General features: G+C 43.9%; 3 protein-coding genes across 10 annotated transcripts in view; 1 reads left to right on the top strand and 2 right to left on the bottom strand.

Moving 5' to 3' along the window:
- degs2 (delta(4)-desaturase, sphingolipid 2) overlaps positions 1 to 10,141 on the bottom strand; it is a 57,602-nt gene extending 47,461 nt beyond the window's left edge. For 3 of the 7 annotated variants that reach the window (XM_086127318.1, XM_086127320.1, XM_086127317.1), the window contains exons 1-2: positions 9,955 to 10,141; positions 4,995 to 5,737 (exon numbers count right to left, since the gene is read on the bottom strand). In XM_086127318.1, the coding sequence (XP_085983444.1) occupies positions 4,995 to 5,737; positions 9,955 to 10,036 (825 nt within the window). In that variant the 5' untranslated portion in view covers positions 10,037 to 10,141. Of the gene's footprint in view, positions 1 to 977; positions 3,434 to 4,994; positions 5,738 to 9,954 lie in introns of those variants that run through there. The other 4 variants (XR_015102671.1, XM_086127316.1, XM_086127321.1 and 1 more) reach the window with 4 other exon arrangements.
- A 969-nt stretch (positions 10,142 to 11,110) lies between these two features.
- yy1a (YY1 transcription factor a) lies at positions 11,111 to 18,509 on the top strand. Of its 2 annotated transcripts, none has more exons than XM_086127176.1 (5): positions 11,111 to 11,737; positions 15,664 to 15,748; positions 15,830 to 15,890; positions 16,759 to 16,917; positions 17,804 to 18,509. In XM_086127176.1, exons 1-5 carry the CDS (start codon positions 11,239 to 11,241, stop codon positions 17,984 to 17,986), a joined length of 987 nt encoding a protein of 328 aa, XP_085983302.1. In that variant the 5' UTR covers positions 11,111 to 11,238; the 3' UTR covers positions 17,987 to 18,509. The 2 variants fall into 2 exon arrangements, with proteins under 2 accessions (XP_085983302.1, XP_085983301.1); XM_086127175.1 differs by having other exon boundaries at positions 11,113 to 11,737; positions 15,598 to 15,748.
- Positions 18,510 to 18,568: 59 nt separating this feature from the next.
- On the bottom strand, positions 18,569 to 26,855 carry tpp1 (tripeptidyl peptidase I). The gene is made up of 13 exons (XM_086127174.1): positions 26,639 to 26,855; positions 26,011 to 26,085; positions 24,703 to 24,842; positions 24,052 to 24,202; positions 23,256 to 23,377; positions 22,982 to 23,172; positions 22,370 to 22,568; positions 21,967 to 22,155; positions 21,255 to 21,327; positions 21,047 to 21,167; positions 20,802 to 20,963; positions 20,071 to 20,196; positions 18,569 to 19,937 (listed from the first exon to the last, which is right to left on the bottom strand). The coding sequence occupies exons 1-13, from the start codon at positions 26,647 to 26,649 to the stop codon at positions 19,797 to 19,799; spliced, it is 1,701 nt and encodes a 566-aa protein (XP_085983300.1). The 5' UTR covers positions 26,650 to 26,855; the 3' UTR covers positions 18,569 to 19,796.
- Positions 26,856 to 27,611: the final 756 nt, after the last annotated feature.

Below are 27,611 nucleotides of genomic sequence, written 5' to 3'. Positions count from 1 at the left end.
GTCTTTTTTTTTCTTAAGTCAAAATGCCTTACTATAAATGGTCGATTTTTCGATTAAAAATGCCCTACTATACATGGTCCTTTTTTGATTAAACGGCTGACTATACATGGTCATTTTTTTCAGCTAAAAATTCCTTACTATACATGGTCGTTTTTTTCGGCTAAAACGCCTTACTACATCGTCGTGTTTTTTTTTTTTTTTTAAGCTCAGAAAATGCCTTACTATACATGGTCGATTTTTCGGTTAAAAATACCTTACTATATATACATGGACGGGGTTTTTTTAAGTCAAAATGCCTATACTTGGTCATTTTTTGGTGAAAAACGGCTTAATATACATGGTCGTTTTTTTCAGCTAAAAATGCTTTACTATACTGTACATGGTCGAGGGTTTTTTTTAGCTCAAAAGGCCTGACTCTCCATGGTCGATTTTTCGGTTAAAAATGCCTTCCTATACATGGTCATTTTTTGGGTGAAAAATGCCTTACCATACATGTTCTGGTTTTTTTCGGCTAAAAAGCCGTACTATACATGGTCATTTTTCGGTTAAAAATGCCTTTCTGTAGGCTATAGGCTGAGAAGTAACTGGGAGGAACTCAGAGTTGAGCGCTGCTCCTCCACATTGAGAAGAGTGAGATGAAGTGGCTCGGGTATCTGCTTATGATGCCTCCTGGATGCCTTACTGGTGAGGTTTTCCGGGGATGTCCCACTAGGGAAAGACCCTAGGGACAACCTAGGACAGGCTGAAGGCACTCGCTATCTCCCAACTGGCTTGGGAACACCTTGGGATCCCTCCGAAAGTGTTGGAAGAAGTGCCTGGGAATATGACTTCTCTTCTTCTGAAGCAGCTGCTCCTGCGACCCGACTGTGGATTCGCGGTGGAAAATGGATGTATGCATCGTAATTAATAATCCCTTCCCCTTTCTCGTCTCGGTAAAGTCTTAACTAAATGAATGATAAGAAACAAAACACAAAAGGCATGTTTTTATCAGTAATCTTTTTATAAAGATATGTTTATTTTCTTTATACATTTAAATAGAAACAACAACATCACAAAATCTATGTAGGTATAATATAGTATAGTATAGTATATAGTACAGTACACGTAGGCCCGCAGCAGGTCTGATCCAGCCCAAGTGTTTTGATCGCAAGCACAATCCATTCGCGCCAACGTATTAAGTCATCATGAAACGTTTCGGGACTCTGAACTCGGCTTCTCAGTCTTATCATGCTTTCACTGGCGACTCCAGTCTCTGAACTTCTGGTTGAGGTAAATAAAGTTCAGCATCGTCATTGAAACAGAGTAATCATGGTGAGCCTTAAAAAAAAATAAAAAAATAAATAGCCGAAATGACACCATTGGGACCAATCGCTTGCATTTCAGTGCTCATTTTACTACTGTGCCCATCATTTAAGACCCTTCACCATGACGTCACACATACGTCCGGGCAGCAAAAGCTCAGATGTCAGCAGTTAGTCAACAAACATTTCTATTGACCAAGGCGCAGCTATTGAGAAACAGTGTAAATGTCTTGAACCTTGATTTTATCCTTCTCTTCCCTCACACTTTTATTGTTTTAAGTGTCAGTAGGAAAGATGTTATGTGAGGAAAGGGAGACAGAACGCTGGCTGTAATATACATTTTAATTGAACTGGTTACAAACTAAACGTGCGAAACTTTATGTCACTATTCCAGGACTGGCTAATTGTTTGGACTTGCTTGGAATAATGGCGCGGACGTGTTTTTTGTTTGTTTGTTTTTTAACGCTGAAATGGAAAGCACACTGGAGAGCTGATGATGACTACTATGCCAGTCATTGTTTTTATAAATCACGTCCCGACAACCCAAGGGAGCATTTTATTCCATTTCAAAGAATGTCGTGGCAACTAAATTTACATTTGCAATTATCCACTCCATTTAGGTTCTGCTGGATTCATTTCGGTTCGGTTGTAGGGTTGTCATTTCTTTTTTTTTCCAACAAATTGCAGTACAATCCCAAACAAGTTTTTTGACGTCGTTTTCAGTTCAAGACAGCGGTAGCCCTTCTTCGCCCCGAAAGTACGTTGGCGCCCATTGTTTCCAAACATTCTGAAAAGGTCTACGAAGGTGTAAGGCCTGGCATCACACTGAGAGGCAGCACAAGGAACCATACAACAGTACTCGTGCAACGAAAAAAAAGGATGAAAATGTAGACCTTACAAAAAAATAATGTTCACTGTTGAATGCTATTAATTGTAGTCTCGAATGGCATGCATGACAGGCCAACTCTATTGCATGACAGAAACAAGTGGAACTTGGTGCACAGTGAAAGAAGGAAATGACAATTGAAGGTGAACGTCACGCGGACTGCGGTGTGAAATTCACATTGTGGCGTCGTGGCGGTGGCCCTTCCTGGGACGAGTGACACGTCTGCTCTACTCCAGCTTGCTCGGCTTGTATTCACGCTTGATTCGGGCGTACGGGCCGATGGTGTCGTCGAAAACGAAGTCCCAGAGCACGCGCATCCACGACGTGTGCTGAGGCAGGGAATCATAATACTCGGCCGCAATCTGCTTCACCTGGAGACGCAAACGACAGGGTTCAGTAAAGAGTGAAGCTGTGTGAGCTCGTCGCACCAACTCAGGGGTGGGCAAACATTTGTGCTCGAGGGCCACATTTATTTATCGACTTATTTTGAAACGTCCAGATAGGGCAGGCCATCGATAGTTACATATCCTCTGACTGATAACCAAGCTTGTAACTTCATTTGAGCAGACAGTAATGCCTTGAGATACGAGTTTAATTCGTTTACTCAGCAAAAATAAGAATCCATATTGGCCGAAGCCTAATTGGGCCATCCTGAACAGCCTGACTGTTCATGTTAAACTGAATCATTGTCTGGACAAGCCAATGTTTTAATCAATTATTATTTATTCCATAATGCATTCAAAGGTATTCCTGATCTCATTGGAAGGGGTGGCTGAGGAAAGAAAAAAGAAAAAGAAAAACAAATAAATGACGGTGCACGATTTCACTAAACAAGCAGCACAGTATCTTTGTATTTAGCACGTCTGCCTCATAGTCAAGACATTCTGGCTTTGAACCTGGGCTCCGTTCAGATGACTGACTCCCAATACATTGCAGCGAATTTGTCATTTCAGAACTGCGTGTCAAACTGGTATCCCTTCATATAAATTAGTTCCCAAGAAGTAAATCTCACCTTTAATGACCACTTGTTCTTGATTCTCCGGAAGTGTGGTTGTGAGTGCGAGTGGTTGTTTGTCGAAATGTGTAATACTATTGCCCGTCCGGTCCAGGGTGTACCTCAATTTTCGCCAAAAGTCAGCTGGGATAGCCTCCAGCTCACCCGTGAGCCTAATGAGGACAAGCGCCATCGAAAATGACCGACTGGGAGATTCACATAGCACTGCAGGCATCTTATTTTCCAGTGACTCTGTTGACATGCAAATGCACATGGAAAGAGAATGGGAGCTCTTTGCTGGAGAGGCGGATGAGGAGTGTGCACTTTGAATACATTGAACTGAGGTAGTCAGTGCATAGTTGCGTTCACTTCCTCATACATTGTTCCATAGATGACTTTGGCTGTTTCTTTATTTAAAAAAAAAAAAAAGGCTGTGGTCCAACAGGTTTCGAGACAGACAATTAGTTTCATTGTGGATGTGATCTCTTGACATGCAGCCCGCAGCCTTTTTTTTTTTGAGGCATGCAAGCGGTATTGGTTAATCAGTTACCCGGTGTGACGTTCCATCTGATGAACACCTTTTTGTTTAGTTTAGTCCACGACGGGCCGCACCTACTGTAAGTCCCAGTCACGCAAGCGAACCCAGAAAGCCCAACAGCATGCTTGCATGGTTTTGCCGACACGCACAGACTTCATCGAGAGGACAAACTTGTGGAAAAGACCCTTGGAAAACTCACACTTGCTCTCGTGTAAAGTCAAGTCAGAGAGTTTTTCATTCACAGCCTCGTCGCAGACTGAGATTTTGCAAAAGGATTATTTACAAGACGGCAACTCAATTCTTCTATTCAAGCATTATTTTCCCGACAATGTAAACTTTCCCCATTCTTTTTTTGCCGGTGTTTCCCCAATGTCCGTGCCACTCTCACGATTCTTTGCAAAGTTCCCCACTTCCGGATTTGTGAGCGCTCAACTATTGGTTGGCGTTTGTGTCACGTCACGCAATGAGCTATGACTTGTGATAATATCCAACACGTCTGATTTTATCGTGAGGCCCGGACGAAGGTAAGACTTATCAAAAACCAGCAGAGATGATCATCCATCCAACCATCCATCCATTTTCCGAACCGCTTGATCCTCACTAGGGTCGCGGGGGGTGCTGGAGCCTATCCCAGCCATCTCCGGGCAGTAGGCGGGGGACACCCTGAATCAGTTGCCAGCCAATCGCAGGGCACACAGAGACGAACAACCATCCACGCCCACACTCACACCTAGGGACAATTTAGAGCGTCCAATCAGCCTGACATGCATGTTTTTTTTGGAATGTGGGAGGAAACCGGAGCACCCGGAGAAAACCCACGCAGGCCCGGGGAGAACATGCAAACTCCACACAGGGAGGCCGGCGCTGGAATCGAACCCAGAACCTCTGCACTGTGAAGCCGACGTGCTAACCACTGGACTACCGGGCCGCCTAGAGATGATCATCTTACACTAAATGATCGAGATAACAGGAGCTGGCCGTGACTCCAGTGAAACTCTTAAACTTCCTTCTGATTTTCAGTTTTTAGTCTGAGACTGTGGAAATCGTTGGGTGTAAGCCCAGCATTAACTAGTGCAAATGGAAGATAACTGGTGACAAAAGCAGTGTGGCTTCAAGCACTTCAGCAGCTAAAATTGTTTTTCGTGAATGTGTTTGTTGTGGAAGATTTTAGAGGCATTAAATTGGGGAGTGAAAATTCCAAAACGATGGCAGCCGCGTGTCACGTCGCCAATATGATGATGATTTAAAAAAAAAAAAAAAAGACCATGGCCTCACCTGAGGTAGCTTACTGCCGGGTATGCTTGGGAAGTCGTGGTGCTCCATGTGATAGCCAACATTGAAGGTGATCAAGTTGAGCGCTCCGTAGTAGGAGTACGTCTCGTGCCCTTTCATGAACATGTAGTGTTCGGCGATGAAATGTCCAGAGATGGGGTGCAGTCCCATGCACAAGATGGATCCGGCGATGAGGTAAACCACCGGCTTGAGTCCCCACAGATAGTAGATGACGCCATCCGCCGCCAGCTGGACCGCAAAGTTCTGGACCTCCAGTTTACAAACGGGTTTAGGGTTGACCAGCAGCGGGCGCAGGGTATAGAAGAACGGCTGCAGGAAGAGCCACACCAGCTTCCTGGTCGGGGTGCAGAAGAACCAGCCCTCAAAGTCCGTGGGAATGTCCACGTCCAGCTTGTCCCCGCCCAAGTAGCGATGGTGGTCAATGTGGTACTTCTTAAAGGAGGCCGAGTAGGGCACGCCGATGGGCAGGTTGGCCCACATGGCGAACCAGCGGTTCCACTTGGCCAGCTTATTGCCAAACGCCACGTTGTGCGAAATGTCGTGGATGGCCAGCGTCAACGAGTGGTTGATGCAGCCGCCGAAGGCGTAGGCCCAGAACAAGATCCACTTCCAGGGGAGATCGCGCACCAGGTAGCAGGCCAGGAGCTGGGACAGCACCATGCCCGACACCACCCACTTCAGGTGGGGGTCCGGACCCATCAGGGACTTGATCTCTGGGTACTTGGCTGTGGGGAACACCGAAGAGATCATTCCATTTAGAAGTCATTGCTTAGGCAAACTAAAGCTCTCATGGTCACTGGTAGCTAAAAAGTCGTCATGTGCAAATGTAAATATATTTCAATCATAGCTTTCAGAAACACAACTTTTTGAAATACAACGAGACTATTGTACCATTCCTTTCAGATTACAGTACATGATTGGAAAGTGGGTCTCTGATGGTTTAGTGGTGCCTTGATCTGATTGCGGATTCACTTCCCAATCGTTGACTAAGGGAATGCCAGTGTGAATGGCTGTCCATCTCCACATGTGCCCCGCGACTGACGACGGACCCCAAACTGGTTGCATGGCTCATTATGGGACTAAATATGTCAGTAGTCATTCCATGTATACAAACTAGTAGTGCTCCGATTTGTCAGCCACGGATCGTGCTTGCCCAATTTCCGTAGAAAAGTACGTGATTTGTTTATGTATATCAATGCCTTTCATTGTCGAGGACAAAAAAAAAAAAAAAAAAAGAGATCTCCCGCAGCTCCTACTTGGCAGCCTGCAGCCAACTAGAGACCAGCCCAAGTACAATGTATTGGTTTTGTATCATAAAAGGGTGACATTTATGCTGGAAATGTTTTTTTGAAATCTGATTCATCAAGGAATCGTGACAATTACTGACATAAATTGATTATTAACTCATTCAGGACCAGCCAATTCTAGACCAAGTCTGAAAAGACGTTTAAAAACGTCTTTGGGAGTGAATGAGTTAAAATAATCGTTAGCATGCCGCTCCAAAACTGATAAATGTGCAGCTAATCCATGTGATCTGTATCAGAATCAAGGGACGAAAACCTTGGTCAGATCACCCATAATATAAATTAATAATAATAAAACATTTTATTCATAAGAGACTTGTGAGGCTTTTGAAGTGCACAACAACAACAGACTCATACAAAGATAAATATTATCCCTGAAATACAACTTATTCCGCTGCCTGTCAATTTGTTACTTTGGAAAAAAAAAAAGTCTGACATCAATTGAAATGCAATTTTTTTCAAAGGGATTTGCAACCCAATAATGACAATTTACTTTGGTATACTCTTCAATGGATGAAACACTGATATGTCCAAAAAGAGTTGAAGGAAGCTGCCCATTCTTCTTTTTTTAATTTTAATTGGCAAAGTTGTTCCTTTGCTGCTGAACCGTGACGAAAAACATTAGAGAAGTAACCCTGATTGGAAAGTCAATATTTGAACGGTTTGTGTATTTTGTTTGGAGATTTTCAGGAACACGCACACACACTTCTCTTCGAATTGGAGAAATTTAACACCATATATAATAAGAGAAATCTTAATCTTATTGTCGAAATCCTCATTGGTTACTGTTGGTGTGTGTTACCGCCTGACCAGTAAATTCCCCTGACCTAAACCCCATCGAGGATCGATTCATTTCGCATGGTCAAGAGGAAGATAAGCGACACCAGACCAAACAAAGCGGATGACTCGCAGGCCGTTACCAAAGCAACCTGAGCTTCTGCAACACCTGAGCAGTGCCACGGGCTTTTTGCCTTCATGCCACGCCCAACGGACGATGTCATTCAAGCAAAAGGAGGCACAACCAAGTATCGACTGCCTGGAAATGAACATACAGATCCCATGTCTGACATTTCTGTTAAAAATATTGTTCTAGGATTGCTCTTAAGTAGCCATGTAATTTTTGGAGATGTGCGGGAAGGGGGGGTTTGGGGGGGGGGGGTGTAGATGCACCTGCATGTCAACATAGGTGTGTTTTTATAACTAATGAACATCCGTTGGCCCATTGACCGAAAGTCCTTCAAACACAGAGTCAATGGCTCCAACATGAACCAAAAACCTGAATGGCGAAAAAAAAAAGTGAAAAGCACCAAGACTTGTAATATGATTGAATGGCATTTCTGTCCCCAAGATACGATCTGCCTTTCATTTGACCGATCCTTCTTAACAGTGTTAATATTTAACTCAATTGCCCTCCTTGCAACTATTCCTTTTTTCACAGGAATGATGAATTAAACTCTGAGTGTATACACATAACCTCAACCAAAGAATGTATTCATTTTGAAAGGCTGTGACGCACTATCACCACTAATGGACTTGTTTGTTTGTTTGTTCTGTCACACAGGCGTGTTGCTAAATCTTTCATCTTGTATTTGTTTTGTGTGCGCTATGCCATCCATGTAGGGCGTGAAGTTAAATGAATAACCAGATGTCATAAAAACACGGATTTGACTTCTATGATTTTAGCTCATCTAGCGTGTAGGATGTGGAAGTCATCCTCTGCTTTCATCTGATCGTTAACAGCGGATGATTCACGGCACCCAAGCATTGTTGAACTGGAAAAAAACAAATGTTGCCGTCAGATAACAGTCAGCGCTCATCACAATAGCCACATGATAAGGTGAGATAACTTCGAACATAACCTTCTGGATTTTCCGCTCCGCGGGGTTGAGGAGGATTCAAAATACAACCCTTTAATATTTAATGGTTTCGAGGTGTCAAGCAACCTATTGTGTTCTTTCACACCTGCAAATATAACAACAACAAACAAAAAGGACACTGTTGGTGTTTTTCTGGCGCCAATTTGGAAAAATAGGCAATTTAGGAAAAAGTCAAACACTCAAATCATAAGAATTAAGTTCAGTGAGCATAAAAAGAATGAAGCCCACTCAGCAGTTTTGCTCCCCCCCCCCTTTTAATTGTTTTCTTTTTAATAATGCTGCCACCCAAGTAATGGCAAAAATAAAAATGAATATCTTACTGCACCACCGTCAGTTGTGTTTCCAAAACGTATTAATTCAAAGCACCCATTACAAAAAGCTCACAGTATAACCCCCCACCGACCCCCACCCCCAAACAAAAAAAGTCACCAAAATGGCAAAGAATCATTTACTCACTAATTGACTTACTCAGTCTAAAATCTGGGCCTTTTTAATGGAACAAAATGTCCATACTTTATGACTTATTTTGTTTTATAAATGGCAGGTGGTTTTATTGTACTCTCTGCCAGGTGATGAAAGAAAATATTTGTATTGTTGATTATGAATTATATATAGTAAAGCAAGTCAAATTGGACTCACACAGCACTGTGTTTCAGAATCACTGGGTTAGTGGACTATTGCGAAACAAGATACATTTTAGGAAAGGGAAGCAAAGAAAAATCAAATTCGGTCTTGAGCTAAAATTTGAATGACGACATCATTCGGTTGCATTAATAAACACATGATAACAGCTGTGGTTTACACATAGAGTCAGCACATTTGACATTGTGGACATTCTTGTGACCTGTGGTCATTTGATTGCCATATACGCCATCTTTTCATGCATAAAATTGTGTGTGTGTGTGTGTGTGTTTGTCAAGAGCAGACCTAGCGGTAAAGAATAGAGAGTATGTGCCTTGTTACCAAGCCAGCTCAGAAGCATTATCATGGCTCAGGCTGTAATATGCTGCCATTGTGCAACTTGGGTGAAAAGACGGGTCAAACTGCTGTGGGAGTTTTTTGACAAAGCAAAAATAAAATGTAAATGGCCACCTGACAAGTATTGTTTTTAATTTACAATCACAATATAGTATCAATAAAAATGATAATACACTTGCTAAAAAATGTGTATGTCTGCCTGTGATCTACACACTCCGTGGTAGATAAGGTTGAATTGAGGCAACTGAACTCTACTTATTCATTGAATTTATAGTGTTTTGTCTTGTTTTCCTGAAGGAAACAAAAATGACTGACAATCATAGTGTTAGACTACAGATATGCCTGTTTGAATTTGTTTATACAGAACAAGATGACATCATTACCTATGTCATTTTTCTTTTTTTTGCAAAATAACTTGATTTGTCCAAACTGAACTATTATCTCAAATTTTTGCCCATCCATCGTCCTTTTTTCAGGGTGGGGGGCCTGGGGTTCCTTCTGTCCAAGGGCCCCAAGAGGGTCTGCAAACGCCCCTGGTCGCGAGGTTTTTCTAATGTCAAATATGTGCTCAATAAAGGTTAGGTAAAGAGTGACTTCAGACTTCATGCAGGTATCCCCAGTGGCGTTCACTTTCTTTGCATCTGGTGAGCAGTGATGACTGGTTGAGTCAGAGCTAGTAAACTGGTTCAACCGGATCAGAGCACTTGTTCCTTTTTTTTTTTTTTTTGATAAACCAAAAAAAAAAATGCTCGCGTGTCCTTGACCGCGTTATGTCTCACTCACCCAGTATCTCTTTCCTCCTGGCCGTGTGTGGCTGGTCGTTATAGACCCATTCGAAGTCGCCCCTTCCACCTGTCTTGTCCATGTCGTCCTCCCCTGCCGAGTGAATGGAACGGAGTGGAGGCAAGTAGTGGAGCGAGGAAGTGCGGTGTGGCTGGCCTAGCCCGCACCGTTCCAACTTGTAGTACAACACACACACGCGCGCGCACACACACTGGCGAACACTGACCACGCCCACTCGAACAGGTAGGACGCCGTAATTCAGCAGGTGTGTCAACTCAGCTCCCTCCACCTTACTCTCGTCTCCTCCCCTTGTTGCTCCATTTGGCGCTGCACCTGCTCCAATGTGCCTGTAACCTTACGCTTGTTAGAGGGCGAAAGCAAGTACCTCGAAAAAAAAAAATCAAAATAATTATTGCCCCAATCTTTCAGCAGTGCTACTTGAGAGCCACAGAGGACCACGCATTTACTAATGAGATGCCAAATAACACAGTATTTAGTGTGGACAAAATATGTGCACGTGTAAAATGCGTGCTCTGAATATTTTTCCTCATACGTTTCTCAACGCATGTATAAAAAACATCGACAAACCTAACCCCAAAACAGAGGATTTGAAACAAACTACACCATAACCTGGATTCTATTCTTCCAGTGCAAAGGTCACTTTTGCATTAAAAAAAAAATCTTTAATTGCTGAAGAAAAAACACCTCACCACAAAAAAAGAGAGAAATAAAGCAACATTCAAAAGCAAAAACAAAACTTCCTATCATGTTTTGGAGGGCGATATTTCCACTTCATTAAATTGAGGTGAGTGTAATAGTGTGTAAACTAGATGACAACGTTTTTTTTTTCATTTTTGTGGGGTTATTTACACTTTATTGAAAGCCTCCATTGTGCAAATCTGGAAAAAAAAGTAACTTATGAAAAACTTTTAATTTTACATTGAACAGTACATCATAAGTGATCAAATTATACAATTATTTCTCAAATGAGAAGATAACATTTGACAAGATAATTGTCTTACAACCTTTGTTGTAAGTGTGTGACAACCTTTTCACGAATGGTAGTATTTCTTTCTTCAAACATCTATCAATCTCGCTATCTACCGACATATGACCAAAATCACGCGAGAGTTGCTAAGTGGAGCAGAGTGGCGACGAGAGTACACGTTGTGACTGTGAGTTGTCGGAGAGGGAGGAGGCAGCAGAGTACACAGAGGAGAAGGCGCAGTTGGACTAAATAAAGCGTTCGAAAGTGGAGGGGATACAAGAACGGAATAACAAGTCATGGCTTCGGGGGACACCTTGTACATTGAGGCGGACGGCTCGGAAATGCCCGCCGAAATCGTGGAGTTGCACGAGATCGAAGTGGAGACCATCGAAACAACTGTTGTCGGGGATGACGACGAGCACCAGCCCATGATCGCTTTACAAACGCTTGACACGGACGACCCGCACTCGATCCTCCCGCACCAAGAGGTGATTCTGGTGCAGACCCGGGAGGAGGTCGTGGGGGAGGACGACTCGGAACTGCACACGGATGACGGCTACCAGGACCAAATCCTCATCCCGGTGCCCGCCGTGGAAGAGGACTACATCGAACAGACTCTCGTCACAGTCGCGGGGAGAAGCTCGACAGCCGGCCGAATAAAGAGGGCTGGAAGTGGAAAGAAATCGGGCAAAAAGAGCTATCTAAGCAGCGCGGACATGGGTAGGAAATGGGAACAGAAACAAGTGCAGATAAAGACGTTGGAAGGGGAGTTCTCTGTTACTATGTGGGCTTCGGGTAAGTTTGGAGTGAATTCCTGTAATGGCTTTGTTCTCGATATGTGTGTGTCGTCGTTACGAGGCCTCCACCGAGGCCTTTTCCTCCGTCAAAAGTTAACTCGCAATTTACAATTCGAAAACACCGTTTGGACTTCAATTGGAGTGTTTTTGTTTTTATGGGAAGCCATGTTTTCTGTGCCGATGGGCGCCGCCATATTTCCCCGGTCGAGAAAGTATGGCGGCCCGAAAAAATGGCGTTTATTTGACCCACGAAGATGGCGGCGAGTGCAGCCCCACTCCCGGATCCGCTAGCTTGTAGCTAGGCCTTTATGGCGCACTTCATTCTGGTGGAGGCGGTGCCTTCAATGACCCTCGGTTTTTATCCTTTTTCAACCTTCACTGTTTATCACGTTAAACGCCGGCAGATTATAGAGACGACCTTTTTAGAATTTGCATGGAAACACAGAAACAAACATTTTATAATGATTATGATGCATTAGATCGTCAGGTATTAATTATGTCAAACTAGCCCTTTGGATTGTTTTCCAAAGCGTAGTCTTGTCGTGGTTAACGTTCAGCAGCCATGCATCTTGCATACGATACAAAGCAGCGTTTGCAAACCGTTTTGAAGGGAAGGAACATCGACTGCCCACAAAAAGTTAGGAATATTAGGAGCTGGGGTTTTGAATTTCAAGATGACCTTAAAACCATGAGTACTTTTATAGGTGAATTTGATTTACTTTATCAAATCTTTGAACCCGTTCAGTATTTGAGTACTTTGTGCACAGTTTGTTCTCTAACTCAACTTAATTTAGAGAGCAATGTCGAACAACCATCGCTGCATACAAAGTATGTACATGGAGAGAAAATCAGTCATGCAAGAGCAAAGACGGTGAAAAACATCAAACCAATAACACCATTACACCAAAAACCATAACACACTACAGCAACACCGAGCCTCGTGTTGAGTCAAAAGCCATAGAATCAAAGTGTGTTTTAATTGGAGTTTCGTAGTTCGATGATCGACCTTGTGGTTGTATCATCGGATTTGCGGCCGCATGTTTTGGACACTCGGGTGAAGAGAGGGGCGGAGCTGTCAACTGATCACCACCTGGTGGTGAGTAGGCTCCGATGGTGGGGGAAGATGCCGGTCCGTCCTGGCAGACCCAAACGTATTGTGAGGGTTTGTTGGGAGCGTCTGGCAGAATCCCCTGTCAGAAGGAGTTTCAACTCCCACCTCCGACAGAGCTTTTCCCATGTTCCGGGGGAGACGGGGGACATTGAGTCCGAGTGGACCATGTTCCGTGCCTCTATTGTTGAGGCGGCCAATCTGAGTTGTGGCCGTAAGGTGGTTGGTGCCTGTCGTGGCGGCAACCCTCGTACTCGCTGGTGGACACCAGCAGTAAGGGATGCCGTCAAGCTGAAGAAGGAGTCCTATCGAGCCTTTATGGCCTGTGGGACCCCAGAGGCAGCTGACGGGTATCGACTGGCCAAGCGGAACGCAGCTTCGGTGGTCGCCGAGGCAAAAACCCGAGCGTGGGAAGAGTTCGGTGAGGCCATGGAAGCCGACTTCCGGACGGCTTCGAGGAAATTCTGGTCCACCATCCGACGTCTCAGGAGGGGGAAGCAGTGCACCACTAACACTGTGTACAGTGGGGATGGGGCGCTGCTGACTTCGACTCGGGACGTTGTGAACCGGTGGGCAGAGTACTTCGAAGACCTCCTCAACTCCACCAACACGTCTTCCTTGGAGGAAGCAGAGTCTGAGGACCCTGAGGTGGGCTCTCCTATCTCTGTGGTTGAAGTCACCGATGTGGTTAAAAAGCTCCTCGGTGGCAGGGCCCCAGGGGTGGATGAGATCCGCCCGGAGTTCCTCAAGGCTCTGGATGTTGTGGGGCTGTCCTGGTTGACACGCCTCTGCAACATCGCGTGGTCAACGGGGAGAGTGCCTCTGGATTGGCAGACCGGGGTGGTAGTCCCTCTTTTTAAAAGGGGGGACCGGAGGGTGTGTTCCAACTACAGAGGGATCACACTCCTCAGCCTCCCTGGTAAGGTCTATTCAGGGGTGCTGGAGAGGAGGGTCCGTCAGGAAGTCGAGCCTCAGATTGAGGAGGAGCAGTGTGGTTTTCGTCCCGGCCGTGGAACAGTGGACCAGCTCTACACCCTTAGCAGGGTCCTCGAGGGTATGTGGGAATTCGCCCAACCAGTCTACATGTGTTTTGTGGACTTGGAGAAGGCGTTTGACCGTGTCCCTCGGGGAGTTCTGTGGGGGGTGCTTCGTGGGTATGGGGTACCGAACCCCCTGATACGGGCTATTCGGTCACTATACCACCGATGTCAGAGTTTGGTTCGCATTGCCGGCAGTAAGTCGGAATCGTTTCCAGTGAGGGTAGGACTCCGCCAAGGCTGCCCTTTGTCGCCGATTCTCTTCATAATCTTTATGGACAGAATTTCTAGGCGCAGCCGAAGCGTTGAGGGCGTCCGTTTTGGTGGCCTCAGTATTGCATCCCTGCTTTTTGCAGATGATGTGGTGCTGTTGGCTCCTTCAAACGGGGCTCTCCAACTCTCACTGGAGCGTTTCGCAGCTGAGTGTGAAGCGGTTGGGATGAAAATCAGCACCTCCAAATCTGAAACCATGGTCCTCAGTCGGAAAAGGGTGGAGTGCCCCCTCCGGGTCGGGGGAGAGATCTTGCCCCAAGTGGAGGAGTTTAAGTATCTTGGGGTCTTGTTCACGAGTGAGGGCAGGAGGGAGCGAGAGATCGACAGGCGGATCGGTGCAGCGTCTGCTGTGATGCGGACGTTGTATCGGTCTGTCGTGGTGAAGAAGGAGCTGAGCCAAAGGGCGAAGCTCTCAATTTACCGGTCGATCTACGTTCCAACCCTCATCTATGGTCACGAGCTATGGGTCGTGACCGAAAGAACGAGATCCCGGATACAAGCGGCCGAAATGAGTTTTCTCCGCAGGGTGTCCGGGCTCTCCCTTAGAGATAAGGTGAGAAGCTCGGTCATCCGGGAGGGGCTCAGAGTCGAGCCGCTTCTCCTCCACATCGAGAGGAGCCAGATGAGGTGGCTTGGGCATCTGATTCGGATGCCTCCTGAACGCCTCCCTGGTGAGGTGTTCCGGGCATGTCCCACCGGGAGGAGACCCCGGGGAAGACCCAGGACACGCTGGAGTGACTATGTCACCCAGCTGGCCTGGGAACGCCTCGGGATCCCCCGGGGAGAGCTGGAAGAAGTAGCTAGGGAGAGGGAAGTCTGGGCTTCCCTGCTAAAGCTGTTGCCCCCGCGACCCGGCCCCGGATAAGCGGTAGAAGATGGATGGATGGATGGAAAAATTGACAAGAGAGGAGGACTTGCCTAATGTTGAATAGGTCATTCCAAAGGGAGGGACTGGCATTGGAAAAGGCTCAATTACCTCTGTGCCTCCACTTAGTTCTCGGTACCTTCAGTACCTTTTGGTCCATAGACCTGTGGCAACAGGCAGGTATGTAGTATTGGAGGAGCTCAGAGAGGTTAGGTGTGTACAAACCATTAAAGGTTTGAAAACAAACGAAATAATCTAAAAGGTAACTCTGAAATGTCCGGGAGCCAGTGTAGGGAGTCCATCATTGGAGTTTTGTGCTCCCTCCTATGAGCATCAGGTAGGAGGTGAGCAGCAATATTTTGGGCCAAAATAAAGTGCACTACAATAATCCAGGCAAGATTGTAACGAAGACGTGGATTACTTTTTTAAAATTACTTCTAAATGCACCGGAAACCAACTCTGATACAATATTCACAACGCACGCCTATATATCTGATAGTATACAAGTGCTTTACTTTGTGATGGGGTCCATTTGTCTTTATCTGCATTTATTGAATTACAACTATGTGATTTAGATGACAAGAAGGACATTGACCATGAAGAGCAAATCACGGGTGAAAACTCTCCTCCTGACTATTCAGAGTACATGACGGGGAAGAAGCTGCCTCCAGGTGGCATCCCGGGCATCGACCTCTCTGACCCCAAACAGCTGGCAGAGTTCGCGAGGTACGTATGCGCTCATTCGAAATACCCTGGAAGCGTTATCCACAGTCAAATCATGATTATATTTTGTGTTTAAACTTCCAGGATGAAGCCAAAGAAAGTGAAAGAGGATGACGCGCCCCGGACGATAGCCTGTCCACACAAAGTGGGTGCCCTGCTCTTCATCTGTCATGTCATTTTTCTCCAAAAGCGTTAACACATGCAAATTCAAATTAAGAGGTAAAATTGATAATTCACCCAATCTAAAGTAATTCATCTGTTGTGTAGCTACTCCGTCTGGGTGGTATTTCATTATTATATCTAGATTATGACATTCAAGATATTAATATTGAAAATTAAATCGATGTCAGTCATGTGTAGACTTTGCGCGCCGTGGTAATTGTGCACATGAGCGGTGCGTACCTCACTGGGTAATGCAAGCGAATTCAAAATCAGTACTGGTACACGCGTGCTGCCTAGAGGGCGCACCCATCAAGCACAGAATCTTCTCCTTCGACGAATGTCGTGGGCAGAACACTGAAAACAGTCCACACAAAGGACAACAAACAGCATATGACAAAACAAAAGACAAAAACAGCAAAAGCACAAAACAAAAGCTCTTGATGAGCTCTTGTCGACAGCTGCCAACTACGGTGCCATCTTGGATAATGGTCTCAACTTAGAATACGGAAACACGTGCACACACCTAAATTGCACGTCATTAACTCCACAATTGTCAACTGGGAAGTTAACAATAATGCATAAATACTTTTGAGAGTAGCCTTCACATCGCCCCATAGGCCGCCGTCTGCAATTCTGTAGCTTTTTTCGTGATGGGCACACCTACACCAATGTAGCATATTTAGAGAATATTTTATTGGCAATACTCACTTTCACTGTTGTTTAACTTGTTAGGATAGAAATAAAAGAAAGCAGTAACAAGAAAGTACTGATACAAGTATAGTATGATATAAATTATGGAATATGGTAGGTTACAAACTTGCACGGGTATCCCTAATGTGTGTTGTCCTCAGGGCTGCACCAAGATGTTCAGGGACAATTCTGCAATGAGGAAGCACTTGCACACCCACGGGCCTCGTGTGCACGTCTGCGCCGAGTGCGGCAAAGCCTTTGTGGAGAGCTCCAAACTGAAAAGACATCAACTTGTACACACGGGAGAGAAACCTTTCCAGGTGGGTCACTTCATTTGTAGCGTTCTCGACAGCGATGCTTCTCAAACTGGGGGTTTTATCTTATCTTACCCAGACCTGCTGGCCTTAGATTTGTGTGGGCACAAAATAATTTGTCATACATTTTGTTCTGTTTAAAGTGCCATAACTCCACAGTTAAACAATTGTATTGAACAATTACTCCTCCCTGCTCTCAGAATTATGCCAATGAAAAGCGTTGATGCGGTTGTGATGTGTCATCACATAAATCGGTCATTGCTGCACAAATACAGGTGAATTATTACTGGGTAAAGTCCCGTAGTTTGCTTGGGAAAGGGGCTTTTTATTTATTTAGTTCATTTTTGAATCATCAATTCAATGGGTATCTTTTCCAAAACAAAAGGCATATATTACAATAAGGTTTGAGGTATATTTTCAATCCACTTATCCCATAAAATAACAGACATTTATCCTGGGGAAAAAACCCGATTGTTCTGATCAGATCAGTTATGTTTAAATGAAATGGGTCCTTGTTCATGTTAAGAGTTTGAGTACGATGTTTTTTAATTTCTTGGTTCGTTTGATAGGGATAGATACAAAAATAGACGGATTGTAGCACAGCAGTCTGATGTGTGAATTGTAAGTCTCAAATTCCTAGCGCTTGTTCTTGGATTGGCTTTAATAAAGGGAGGAAAAACAGGAGGTTTGAAAAGCCAGTCACAGTTGCACAGCGCCGTGACATTTACACTTTGCAGGAAAAAAAAGAGAAAAAAACAAAGCAAAGAGACACATGCAGCCTTAAAGGGTGGTCCTTGGAAAAATAGGGCCGCAAAAGTTTGAGAAGCCCTGCTCTAAATAAACGTACGTAATCCAAATGTCTGTGGTGTGATTTTATTTTTCTCGTTCCTAGTGCACATTTGAGGGCTGTGGCAAGAGATTCTCCCTGGACTTTAACTTGCGCACCCATGTGCGCATCCACACGGGGGACCGCCCGTACGTGTGCCCTTTTGACGGCTGCAACAAGAAATTTGCCCAGTCCACCAACCTCAAGTCTCACATCCTCACACATGCCAAAGCAAAGAACAATCAGTAAACGGATCCCACGGTGAAACGAGCATACACTGGAGGACCCACACGGCGTCTCCTTGACGGACAACTGATGTCCCGTGCGGCCTGCTTGCTTGTGAGATAACAAAACGGATTGCCCTTTGTATCATTCTTCGACAAAGACTTTGTCCTTATGTGTGGAGATGGGAACACTGACGCTCGAGGCTGTCCAACTCGAGCAGACTCTGACGCTCCTCGAATTGAACTCTTTCTACTTGATTCTCTTATTTATACCTGAACAGAGTCATCTGAAATGTTTTACAGTGAAAGTCGAACATTTGTAACGCTCCTCAGCAAGCAGTGACCCTTTTTTCAATTTTCTATTCCTCCCAAGTGTGCATATTGTACACAGATTGACATTAGCGCTGTTGCTCTTGCCCCCTATGTGAGCTTGTTTGAAAAAGAGGAATTTAATTATTTTCATTTTGTACGATGTAATATCAGTCATGTAGATAATAAGCCATGTGATTATCCATAGAGATCGCTGATTAAAATGTTTTTCTCCTGAACATTTTCTTTCTTAGTATGTCACTGACTTTTCCACAATTGCATGTCTTTGGAAAATGAATCCAATCCGCAACAAATACTGTTTATTAGTCAGTAATGAACAAAAACGACTGCACGGCAGCCGTTTCATTTGCATTTCCTTCAGTACTACAACCCTTTGGCACAAACCAACTAATCTTTTGACATCACACCACAAAACAGCAGCACTTGATTTTCAGCTTTGGGAGTGGCACTTTAAAAAAAAAAAAGCAGCACATTTTGAATTACTATTATTCCAGTGATGTTCTTGCTTTATGGCTTTAAAACATACCGCCCACTTATGTATGCGTGTATAATTATGTATGCATAGCAAATTAGGACTGCACAATCATTCAAATTTTAATCGGGAAAATGATTTTGGCTGTGATGACGAAATTAATCTCATCGTAGGTGATATTTGGGGGCTCTCCTGCATATATAATCAAGCACTTTGTCCATCTACCGGCCAACCACCAAGAGGGTGAATGCATGATTAAGGCTTCATTTGGCTTCCTGAATAACAAACAAGCGCATTCTGTTAAATCATTGTGAGTTTGAAAGGGATCAGCTTCGTTTGCCTGCACTTGTTTCAGATACAAGGCAAATTATGTTAAAGAAGACAGCACATTTTGCTTTTTATTATTCTTAAACCTTTCAGGGACAGCGGTTACTACAGTGGACAGCTTATGTTACAGGGTGCGTGAAAAGTTTCATTTAGCTTTGAAAACTGTTAACATACTGGTTGAAAAGTAGTGCGGTAAAAATAAGCTTTCCTTAATTAATAGTTGTGATTAATAATCATAATTACTGGTACAATATTGATCAACATCAATTTGGCGATAATTGTGCAGCCCTATGTCACATTGCTGTGAACATTCGTTAACTGATTGCAAAATTGTTTGCAGAAAAATCTGGGTCAGTCACAAGTCGGTGTAAATAGGGAGCAGACCAAATCCCTGCAGAATTCATTAACATTTTGATCAGTGTGAAAAAATGTAACATTAAAAAAAAATCTGATTTTTTTTTTTTTTTTTGGATTGACAATTGAAAAGTGCGAGAACCTATGATAGATGGATTTTATAAGCCAAGTGCAGTGGAGCTGTGAACAAATACAAACCCGTCCAAAAAAAAAAAATCTTGCATATTGAGCCATAAAATCTCACTGTAGATCTGAGTGAGTCAATGAATCACACAGCGTTGGCAGCCGATCACAATGACGACACAATGTGTCGATGTTTGGTACCTGTCCTGCAAGTAGCATCTGACTGACTTCACGAAGTTATTAGTGCAGCCAGAAGTGCAGGGTAGTTAGGTGTTCCCCAGCCTGTCACTGGGTCCCACGACGGGGCCGCACAGAATCCTTGCCCTTGTACCAGCTCATCAAGGCATGCCAGGTGACAACCTTCAGTCACCTGAAGACACAACAACACGTCTATTTTACACGAGCTGAACTGCCAAAGTCAAATGTGAACAAAAATGTAAATTGGTACATGAACAAGCTTTAGAAGGTAGAATAGAGGTTGGAGGAGCAGAACATTCACTGACATCAAACAGAGCCCGTCCCTTGAGCTTGTAGAGGCGAGGGTTGAGGAAGCCCAAAACGGGAAGGCCCTTCATCAGACGTTTGTCATTGATCAGAGAAAACATCCCACCAACCACCGGGGTTGACGCCTGGAATGACACAAAACCAGTACTTGTACATAATTGAGTACAATTGCAGCAATGTGAAGCCGCGTGCCGATAAAACAAACAGAATGAACAAATTACTCCTGCCGACTTTAGCTTTGGGCCAATTCAAAGCCTTGACATGGCTGGGATGTATCAACACATAAATATGACATTACTACATTAATTTTTCCCCCCCCCGTGAGAACAGAAGGCTTTTTATGAAAGCAAAATCTCTTAAGAAGTCGACTTTTTCCAATACTATAATTCTGTTTTTAAGAGAATAAAACAGTTTTTGCCCCTGAAATCAAAGCGTAATCAGACCTACAAGAATATTCTTGTCATTTTTTAAATTAAAACTTTGAATTTCATAAATTTGCAACTTTATTTTCTTGAGAAAAATACAACTATTCTCATAACATTCTACCTTTTTTCTTAAAAAATAGGCAAATTTCAGTTTGTATGGCTCCACATTGTGGTCATATTTGACTTTAGGAAAGTGGGAGGGTCTGTGGAAAAAAATTACCTGGACCCAAAAGGTTTGACAACTCCTCATGTTTAAATTATTTTTTATTTTTTTTTAAAAACAACAACAATCTGAATAATTTTACCGATGTCCCAGACACCCACGGCATGGGTATTCTGTTGACAACCACCCAGTAATTATCCGACAGCGCCGCCATGTCAGGATAAGCTCTCCCGCTGACATTGAAGTACGACTTCGGAGGGAGGGTGGCCGCGACGCTCTTCAGGTATCCGGCGACAGCACTGGCCTGCGGGAATGAATGTTGCACTTATTTGAATGCTCGTTTCGCTTGACTCAATCTTAACAAAACCGCTGACGTCATATTCCTGCCTGGTAGTTGGGCATCTTGAAGACGTTACTGAAGCCTCCTCCGCTGATGTAATCTGTTACTTCATAAGTCATCTTGAAAGGATTCTTGAACGAGGTACCACCGACCGTGGTCACGTAAGGGCTGCAAACAAGATTTAGATTTTTTTTTTTAAATACAGGTACAATTTGTGACCGTCATGAGTTTGATTGCAGGGTTCAGAGTTGTTACCTTGAGGCGGGAAAACTGGGCCGGAAGGAGTTTTGTTCTTTAGCTATGTGGCAGCAGCCGGCTCCGCTATCACCTGAACACAAGATCAGTCGGATTTAAAAATAACTCAACAAGTGCACACCAAGGTTATGGTAGTTAACAAAAACTATGGCAATAACAAACTAAAATTGAAAAAAACATTGTGGTTAACGCAATAAAATTGAAAATGCTTTTAACTAAAACTAACCCAAACTACATCTTCCGTTTATAAATTAAAACAAAAACTCAATTTGATTGAAAATCTCCTTTGTTGTCATCTTTGTCTATGAAAATCATACGTGAGCTTTCCTAGTTTTATTTTAAATGTATTTATTTTGATATTGCTTGCTGTACGCCCATATAGAGGAAGGAAGCTCAAACAGCTTGAGAATTGCAGTTGATTTAATACTTGCAATCGTGTTTTTTTTAACCTCACACTCAAACACTCCACATAGTAAAAAACAACAAATAAAAACTAACCTAAAACTATGTTGTATTATCAAGAGGGCATATCAGCAAAACAACTGCAGAAACAAAAAAGTCCACAACAAGGGATTTTACCCATGACATGTAATCTATATTTTGTTGAAAACCAATTTTGATCCAAAGCTCTTGAAACAAATGTATCCTCATAGACTTACTGTTATTTAATCAGCTATCCAATTTCATAGTAATGTTGCTTCATATTACTGACCAGAAGCAAAAAGCAAAGAGAGGCCCCTGACACCGGCCTTCATGAACTCGGTGTTGATGCGCTGCATGTAAGCAGTAGACAGACTGTCCTCGTCGTCCCCGTAGCTGATGGTGTGCACCCAAGGCAGGTCAGACATGTTGCTGAGCAGGACCACCCACCGTAGAAACGGCTCCTGGGACTCATGACGACCTGGAACACAACCGGGATGGTCACCCACCATGCTCATGAGGATAAGCAGAATTAAAAAAACAGATGAATAAATAGGCCAAGAATCAAGGAACAGCACACAATCCAAGAGCGACATAAGCACGAATACCTAAATAGGGTAAAAATATACATGACACGAAGTGCAGATGTGTGCTACAATGACCATTAACGACTAGATCCGACTTTGGTTCCAGACCTGGATTCGTGAAGACCCACGTGGGGATGTTGGCCCCCGTGCTCATGATGTACTCCACATCCAGACTGGCCTCTAAACCGGCCTTTCCGGTGCCCTGTGTCCCCACGACACGGTCCACCTTGGACAGATGCTGGAAGCTGCCACCATAAATGCTCATGAATTCCGCCAAATCTGCAGGCCTATAGTACTGCTCCAGGAACTGCAACAAAAACAAGTAGCCGATGCCCAAAAGTGCATTACAGTATATAACTACTGAACACGTCAGCGGGTACCCCTGAACAATCTCAGAATATTCAACAGAAGAGGTTGACCAAACATTTTCCCCTTAAAATGCTAATCATGGGCAATTTTGATTACCAGTACTGTTGTTAAAAGGTGTACAACTGCTTCTGCATCATGGCCATTTTTGATAGTTTGGTTGCCTTACTTGTTACATTAGAGCGCCACAATGATGGAAAACACTTTCACTTTTTAGATGCAAGAATAAAAAGCAACTACGAGGGAAAGGAAGGAAAGAAGACATGAAAGGAAAGATTTCAGGAAAGAACCTGGAAATGTCATGAAAGGAAAACTGTTGTCTGTCCTGCAACATTTTCATAGTGAGAGTCGCACCTGAGCTACAGCCTGGCTGTTGTTCTGAGCTGATCCCACATCAGCTGCAGTCAGATTGTAACGGGCCCTTAAAACGGCAGGAGTCACTCCCAAATGAAAGGCGCCATTGCTCCGCTGGATCCCCTTCGACTTAGACGACGAGGCCAAGCCAGGCTCGTGTCGTCTCGGAGGGAAGCGGTGAAGACCTCCCACTGTCGTAAAAGTAGATCAAAATCCAACTTCAACAACACGTGGAAGTCAGTGGCCATGTCCGATGTCAACAAATGAGCCGCACCAAAGTCTAGGTGTTGTGCAACGTCATCGGGAACGGAGTAGGGAGCTGAGGACCTCACGATGGACTGACCGTCTCTGACATAACGCTGGAACCTGCTGCCAGGTAGAAGAACCTCTGCAACCCTTGATGCACAAGCCAAGAACACAACCAATGATCAAGTAAGTACATTAGCCTCAATGCATCACTGCTAGTGTAATTTTTGAACATTTTCAGAAAACAAGAAAAAAATCGTAGTTAATTCAATTTATAAGACTATGGCTGCCTTGATCATCCTTTGCACATTACCTTGAGCCAGATGACAGACTCGACACAGACAAAGTTAAATAAATCAATTAAAAAATGTTTTAGCATGCCTATTGGTAATTTTTATTGATATTGTGAAAGTAAGTTAGAGACGCCATGGGTTATTATGCTATTTGGCTGACAAGATGTGGAATGACATTTGGAACAAAGTAATTGATCTCTGCCCACGATGCTGGTCAACCTGCAATTTCCCATCGGAAATAATAGATTTTTTATTTTAAAGTGTTACAGTAAGTGTCACAAGTGTGAAAATAGGTTCATCGCCAAAAAATAAACAAAAGGTACCCAACAAGTGATGTTTTTAATTTAAATCTGATTAATCAATTAAGAAAAAATACACAGACTAATCGATCATTGACGAAAAATCAGAAAACAAGAAAAAAAAAAAAGAAGATATTTACACCGAATCCATGAAATTGGTATCGGTAGCTTCAAACCCTGATTGGAACACTCCCGAGACATAAGAAAGACTTTCTTTAAAAGATATGCCTACTCTGCAGTCAATCTGCACTGTAAGAAGTCTTGAGTGTGAACCATCAAGCAGTTTGTGACACCATGATTCTGCAGCCAGCTGCGCACCACCTTTTGGGACGGGTCGGACGGACGCACGAGTGAGGCCACCTCCTCAAGTTGGAGGTATTTACCTGAGGAGGGAGAATTGTATCAGCACAAGCTTTGTAAAGGGTTTGGGGCATCAAATGGTGTCGATAAAAGCGCTGTGTAAGTGCAGTTCAGTTATCATTTTGTGGGGGAGGGAAAAAAATGAAGCACTGTGAATACTTTCCAGAAACAATGTAGCTGTCAATGAGAAAGAGTGCCAATGTTGTTGTTTTTTTGTCTCTATGCTAACTAGTCCAGGGTGCACCCAGTCTTTCACACAAAGTAAGCTGGGATAGGCCCCAGTTCACCCGAAATCCTAATGAGGATCAACCTATGGAAAATAGCTCACATGGTATACTTACAGAAAGAGGAATTGAAAGTGCAAAGTGTGACTCTCCTTATCTGAGGAAATGAAAGCTGTTTTTCAAACTTTATCCAATGAGAAGTGTTTCCCACAGTAAATACTGTTGGATGCTGTACAAATATTGTTGCCATTTTATCACGGCAAGTATGCCAAAAATTTGAGCGTGGTTGGTTGTCCTACCATACTGAGGTGAGTCGGGGTCAGACACCACTTTGAGTGTCTCTTCCAGCACGTCAACATTCTGCTGCTTGAGTGCAAAAGTCAGTTCAAGCTCTTCGGTTGGCCTGAGCCGACCAACACAAGTCCAGTCCCTGGGCACCCTGAAGAGAACAAAAGATGGAAAACAATTATCCTCAGGCCCTGTCAATTTGGGAAAGAGTAGCTAGCACTGGCTACGTGCTGACTGCCCCTTCAACTTGACAGCGGCGTGAGGAAAGATTCCAGTTGCGCTCCTTGTCGGGTGGATGGCATGTAAGTCAAGTCAAGTAGTCAAGTACAACTTTATTGTCAAATGTGCTCTATGTGCATACAGCACAGATGAAATTTCTTCCCTCTCACAACAAGAGGAGCCGCTGTGGGTGCCCGCGCCACCATCAAAAGAAAAGTTAACATAAAATGACATAATACAACACACAACACATAAAACAAACAGTCGTGCAATGTTAACCACTTTCCTGCATACACTTTGTTTTCTGAAGCAGTTATAGATGAAAGAGGAGCGAATCAAAGTCTCCTTTTCATCAGTGGATCAAAGACGTCATGCTGAAATGTGCGCATGTCTGCTGCAAGCTAAGCTTGAAAGCAACAAGAAGCTGTAGCATCCATTAACGAAAAAGAGGTTGGCTCTCTTCTCCTGTCCCATGTAAATCCGCTTCTATTCCAAACCGCGATTCCCAGTTCCACATACGCATCGGCGTTCTGCGCTGACGCTCCTTTCTTCTCGTCGTCGGCTCCTCAAGCCATGCATTCATCCAGCCGCAGACTAAGTAAACATAGTAAACGTCTCAAGACAATGCAGGAAAAAGTCCTGTGGTGGAAATTATCAGATGGTCAAGTGTCAATGGCAAGCTGCAGAATGTAAGCTATAGTAAGTGTTCAAAAAAAGAAGTCATTTGTGATTTATGTATCTTTTTGAAAATATAAGTATCTAAGCCCAAATCAAAACCAAGATGAATTTGCTAAAAGGAAAGTAGCAATTGGTATGTTAACAGGTTGTGAAGCAGTGACATACATGCTGGCATCACCACACTTCTGGTGCATTTTATACTATTTTAAGGATAATGTCAAAGAATTTGTTGCAATTGCTATTAAAGTGTTTTGGAATCATATGTATTATACCGAGTATTTAAACAATCAATGTAGGCAAAATTTGGGCAGGCATTATTCACAAATGCTTGCTATACAAGTGTTAGGAGAGCCCATATGTCAAAATAGGTTGTTTTGGACAATGGACGGACAAAAACAGTTAAGATTGGAAAATTTACTCACAGGACATTTTGGTCATATTCCAGGTATCCACTCCACACCAATGGGCTGAACAACAAGGAGATGACCACTGCAAACCTGAATGGGAGAGATATGGGAAATGTAATATAATATATTGTATACTGGATGTAAGCCGTTAGAGTAAAACGGGTAGCGTCAGACAGCACGTTTCGACCAACGTACATGTAATATCGGTGTGCCTTTAGTCGTAAACCGAGAAACCTACGACTGCACTCCCAATTTTTCATTTTATTCTATTTTAGTTGTGAACTACAAGTGCTTTTTATACAATATCTGCGTTCGACTGCGCTGTAGGAACGAAACCTCACCGTAGACCGAGGACTGCCTGCAATGTTGTGTGTGTATATATATATACAGTATATATATAACAGAATAACAAAATAATACTGCGGGTTACCTCGAATCACAACCAAAGCATGTGCACTTCATCCATTTTTACAGCTGTTAGCTTACTGGATTAGCTAGCGGCTAATAACCGAACGCGGATATAGGTCATGTCTAGGAACCAAAGACTTCAAAACATGTGCCTCTAAAGTCACGTCACAGCCGTCAATTCTGCTATTTCCATACTACAGGGATTGTATAAACTCGAAATAAAGTGTAAACTTACGGCGTGTCCATTGTGTCCTACGCGCCGTCTGTGTGCTTGTGAGACGGTACGTTAACTCACTGACAGGCTGCTGGAGAAGTGCACTGATCACATGAGCGTCCTCACGTGACCAGAGACCTACAAAGACAAGTGTTACTGGCCACTGTGTATACACACTCACACACACACACACACACACACATCCATCCATCCATTTTCCGAACCGCTTGATCCTCACTAGGGTCGCGGGGGGTGCTGGAGCCTATCCCAGCCGTCTCCGGGCAGTAGGCGGGGGACACCCTGAATCAGTTGCCAGCCAATCGCAGGGCACACAGAGACGAACAACCATCCACGCCCACACTCACACCTAGGGCCAATTTAGAGCATCCAATCAGCCTGCCATGCATGTTTTTGGAATGTGGGAGGAAACCGGAGCACCCGGAGAAAACCCACGCAGGCCCGCACACATATATATATATATGTACATCTATATACATATGGATATATAAACACACAAACCCACGCGCGCATACAGCCAGCTTGCTCCCAATTATCTTGGCGGATTCGCAGACTGAGACCTCCAGATACCGTCCTCCACCAGCACGCGCTCATGCACATACTTGCATGGCGGCGCCACTGTCCTGCCCGTGTCCACCTTGCAGCCGTCCCGCCTCGGGCCCTAGAGTGGGGTGGATGCAAAAGGGGCGATGGTTGGTGTCTCAGCCCCCTTCGAAGGGCAGCCCCTCCACCCTTTGCTGCTCTAGGGTACCTTCCTATGTCCAGAAAGATCAGGCAGGGATTTATAACCACTAGCCCTGTGATTTCTCTCGCATTCATTTTTGAACGTGTGTGTGTTCTATATAATTCACATCATGTTTGTGTTTGGTTTAGCTGTGTTTTGCAAGGTTGCAAAAAGGAGTGTGTTTGTTATCCATCTATTTAAATCAAGCCTGAGAGTGGCGCTGGGCCATCAGTGGGAATTTACGTACTCGAT

The sequence above is a fragment of the Hippocampus guttulatus genome, chromosome 13 (genome assembly GCF_054856545.1).
Source record: "Hippocampus guttulatus isolate MCC_2025c chromosome 13, RoL_Hgut_1.0, whole genome shotgun sequence".
In the NCBI taxonomy this organism is placed as follows: Eukaryota; Metazoa; Chordata; class Actinopteri; order Syngnathiformes; family Syngnathidae; genus Hippocampus; species Hippocampus guttulatus.
Note: the sequence above shows the minus strand (reverse complement) of the source record. Positions and strands in the feature narration are given on the sequence as shown.

Excerpts from the sequence above, each read along its gene's own strand:
- yy1a (XM_086127175.1), top strand. The coding sequence starts at position 11,239 with ATGGCTTCGGGGGACACCTTGTACATTGAGGCGGACGGCTCGGAAATG. Across the intron at positions 11,738-15,597 it reads TGTTACTATGTGGGCTTCGG|ATGACAAGAAGGACATTGAC; the intron begins GTAAGTTTGGAG and ends TATGTGATTTAG. Across the intron at positions 16,918-17,803 it reads CGGGAGAGAAACCTTTCCAG|TGCACATTTGAGGGCTGTGG; the intron begins GTGGGTCACTTC and ends TCTCGTTCCTAG.
- tpp1 (XM_086127174.1), bottom strand. Across the intron at positions 24,203-24,702 it reads CCCCGACTCACCTCAGTATG|GTAAATACCTCCAACTTGAG; the intron begins GTAGGACAACCA and ends CTCCCTCCTCAG. Across the intron at positions 20,197-20,801 it reads CGTGGGTGTCTGGGACATCG|GCGTCAACCCCGGTGGTTGG; the intron begins GTAAAATTATTC and ends GTGTCATTCCAG.